At 46.6% G+C, this 4,008-nt stretch overlaps 1 protein-coding gene across 1 annotated transcript in view; it reads right to left on the reverse strand.

Annotated features, from left to right (window-relative positions):
- The window catches only part of arid3c (AT rich interactive domain 3C (BRIGHT-like)), a 69,579-nt gene that overhangs the window by 20,570 nt on the left and 45,001 nt on the right, over positions 1 to 4,008 (reverse strand). The window contains exon 5 of the mRNA XM_019860880.1: positions 660 to 971. Within this exon, the coding sequence (XP_019716439.1) occupies positions 660 to 971 (312 nt within the window). The remainder of the gene's footprint in view (positions 1 to 659; positions 972 to 4,008) is intronic.

A 4,008-nucleotide genomic window follows, 5' to 3' on the forward strand; every position in this document is an offset into this window, starting at 1 on the left:
ATATTTAAATAGGAGGTCGCACATAACAGCAGAGCACAATGGCTGGTGACTCTGAGAGAGGAGCACAGCAACCGCCCTGAACAGAATCCAGTTATCATAACAGTGTCAGACATACAGGAAAGAGTCTCATACATGAAAAATTGGACAGCACCAGGCCCAGACATGGTCCACACCTACTGGGTAAAGAAACTCACAGCAATCCATGAGCGCCTAGCAGCACATTTGCTTAGGGATGGGACTCACCCAGGATGGCTAACCGAAGGGCGAACGAACCTGATCATGAAGGATCCCTCAAAGGCTCCAGTCCCATCCAACTATCGGCCAATAACCTGTCCCTCCACAATATGGAAGCTCATGTCAGGCATCATTGTGGCTAAGATAAGTGGACACATGGATCAATACATGAGCGAAGCACAGAAGGGCATTGGTAGAGATACCTGAGGAGCCAAACATCACCTCCTGGTTTAGAGAACAGTCGCACAAGACTACATACCAACCTGTGCACAGCCTGGATTGATTACAAGAAAGCCTATGACTCACACATCTTGAAAAATAGTGGAAACAGCCCTGAAATACTCATCACTAATCTGTGCTGTAGAAGTTTGTCTGTCAATGGTCTAATGAACACAATGACTGAGATTGAGATCTGAGACTGTCACCTCTGCTGTTGTTGAATTTGATGCTCAGGGGTAGTTGAGTAGTTGAGGCCAGCATGTCATGTTTTGATGTTTGCTGAATGACCCTTTGCTGCTCCTCTTCTCCCATCATCTTCTTCTCTGGGGGTTCGCTGCTTTCCAGTTTGTCTCTTCGCTGCTCCAGAGTAGAAGCTTGAATAGCAGCTACAACTTGAGTCACTGCCATCGGCTGAGCCACAGTTGCTGCCTCGGTAGTCACAGATGTAATGTAATGGTCACTAGGAGACAAAGGGAGGACAACCCGACTGGACAGAGAGCTGGCCACCATGGAATCCTCTGGAAAAGAGAAGACAGTCTATGTTTGACTACCTGTAGATTATAATTAATGCAATTTTTATTTTTAGGGCAGTGGGTGCTCTGAGGTATCTATTGCTTCTGAAAAAATTATTACAGGGGCACGAGCAGCGACTGCTCAGAGGTCCCTGTTGTTTTTGTTGAAATTCTTCCTCTTCTTCTTCTTCTTCTACTTATTAGGGCTCGAGCAGCGAGCAAAGCGAGGTCCCTATTGTTTTTGTAGAAATTATGATAATTAATAGCAGCAAAGCAGTGACTGCTGTCAGGTTGCTATTGTTTTGTAAAAATAATAATAATAATAATAATAATAATAATAATGCTTGACGAGCCTATATTGTGTATGCATGTGACGTGACTGAAGGCCAAAGGTTGAAATGCACGGCCCGCCACTGATAGCGCCCATTGCCTTACGTACCTATACATACAGGAAATAAACACAACTTCAAAATAAAACAACTGCACATTCAATCAATGCATGAGGTAAAATAAAAATATATATTTATTTTGGAGGTTTCTTGACGCGGGCTGGTCAGAGTCAACCAAAGGGCCGCATGCGGCCCGCGGGCCGTAAAATTCCCAGGTCTGACAAAAGTGGAATCTCTTCCTTTGGCCATCTTATTATTCCTGCAGGATATCTGATCACTGGCAGGGCATATCTGTTTATTGCCCGGGTCTTGTTCTTGCCATTGAGCTGGCCTCTTAGGACTTGCCTTACCCGCTGGAGGTATTTGGCCTTCGCCGCTTTGTTGCCAGTTCGAGGTTGCCATTGGCTTGTGGTACACCGAGGTACTTGTCGCTGTCCTCAATGTCTGCTATTGTTCCTTCAGTGAGTGAAACCCCTTCAGTGTGGACTACCTTACCTCTCTTAGTCACCATCCGACTCCACTGACGAAACCTATGCCAAGATCCACTCTCCCCTCACCTACCCCTGCCTGCCCACTTCACTCCCTTTTTCTTCCGACCAGCCTGATTATTGACGACTCCATAACTCAAAACCTCCGAAACCGCTTCCTCTGAGCCACTGTTCCCATCATCCTCGCAAAACTCCCCAGCCTGCTTCATCCACTCCCACCATCTGTCCATAGAATTATTGTACATGTTGGCTGCGTTGATGCATCCCACCGGCAGTCAGAAATCACCAAATGTCACTTCAACAAACTTCTTCAGTTCCTTAACTCGACCGGCAAATCAATTTTCATTAGCGGCCCACTCTCTCCGCACCGTGGCATGGGCATTTTCAGCCGCATTCTTAGCCTCCACACCTGGCTGCAAACTGCCTGCAGGACACACAATGTGGGCTTCATTGACAATTTTAATATATTTTGGCGCCGTCCATCCCTTTTAAAGGCGGACGGTTTTCACCCCAACAAACTAGGCAGCAGAATACTGGCAGCAAATATCCAGCATGCTGTCCACCACTCCACAAGCTGACTAGTCACAAATCACACACCTGCACCTTACCCTTCCTCCACTCGACCAACATACGGCACTTCAGCTTGCCATAGTCCCCCCTACAGGCCCCAGTTGTCACTGTCTCATCCTGCTGCCATCTACCCCATTCAATCCATCATCACAGCCAGACACCCTCACAACTATAATAACAAGAGAAAATATTTTAAAATGTCAAATACCAATCTCCGCCCACTCCCCCAATCCTCACTGTCACCCACACACCACAAAATCCTCAAACTGGCTCTATTTAACACCCGCTCACTCAACAACAAAGCACTCGTCTTCCACGAATTCATAACTGACTATAACCTGGACTTCCTCTTTATCACCGAAACCTGGCACAAACACCTGGACTACTTCTCACTCATCCAAGCCACCCCACCTGGTTACACCTACATCGACATGCCCTGCCTCACCAGCCGAGGTGGTGGGGTGGCATCAGTCCATAAAACAGAGTTTAAAATCAGCACTATATCCACCTCACCCACTGAGTCCTTTGAACATATCCCCTTCAAATTCCCTGGTCCCTCCCCACTTGGTCTTTTCCACCAGTCTCACCATTGAAAAACTCTCTAGCACCAACCTCAACTTATTAGGGCTCGAGCAGCGAGCAAAGCGAGGTCCCTATTGTTTTTGTAGAAATGATGATAATTAATAGCAGCAAAGCAGTGACTGCTGTCAGGTTGCTATTGTTTTGTAATAATAATAATAATAATAATAATAATAATAATGTGGAAGCCCCCTCCCTCATCCCGTTGTTGCAAAATGCATGATGTTATATTATTCCTGCTTAATATGATCATTACACTACAGTATTCATTATACTCTACTGATTTGGTTTAGCAGTGTTAACATTTTGTATGGTCTATTTAGGTATGCTGTGCTTTTGATGATGAGCTGTGTTGGATTACTGCCAAACATTGTTTTGGAATTATGGTCAAGAAGTTTCACAACCTTGGTTTCGTCAGACTATAGCACAGCCACCTTACGCTGTGTTTTCTATGCTATTGCTATTTATTATTTATTATTTTCTACAAATATTTTGCGCATGCTTTATTTATATTGCCCAGGTCCATGTCCAGCTCCACCCCCGACGAGCCTGTGTCCAGGTCCCTGGTTCAGCGCAGCAGGAAAGACACATAAACCAAACAATCCCCACAGTCCAATATCCAGCTGAGAAACACCTTTGACATCCTCAATCTCCGTGACTTCCCTCCTCTTGCTGGAGTGCCGACAACTTCTTCACCATCCACCACACAGTCCAAAATGAATCCCTCCCCTCGGATCCCTTCAGAAAATCCTGTCCACCCCTTCTCCTCCATTGCTCACCGCTTCTCTATCCCTCAGTTCACTCCGGCCCCGCAGCGCACTGTCCCTGGTCTCCTCCCGCGCACTTCCCCCCCCCCTGCCTGCCCACTGCGCCCCCTTTTTCCTCCGACTACCTTGATTGTTGGCGACTCCATAACTCGAAACCTCCGATTCTTCAACACAACAACACACTGCTTCCCCGGAGCCACTGTTCCCATCATCCTTGCAAAACTCCCCAGCCTGCTTCATCCACTACCAC

The sequence above is a fragment of the Hippocampus comes genome, unplaced genomic scaffold (assembly GCF_001891065.2).
Source record: "Hippocampus comes isolate QL1 unplaced genomic scaffold, H_comes_QL1_v1.1 scaffold130, whole genome shotgun sequence".
NCBI lineage: Eukaryota > Metazoa > Chordata > Actinopteri > Syngnathiformes > Syngnathidae > Hippocampus > Hippocampus comes.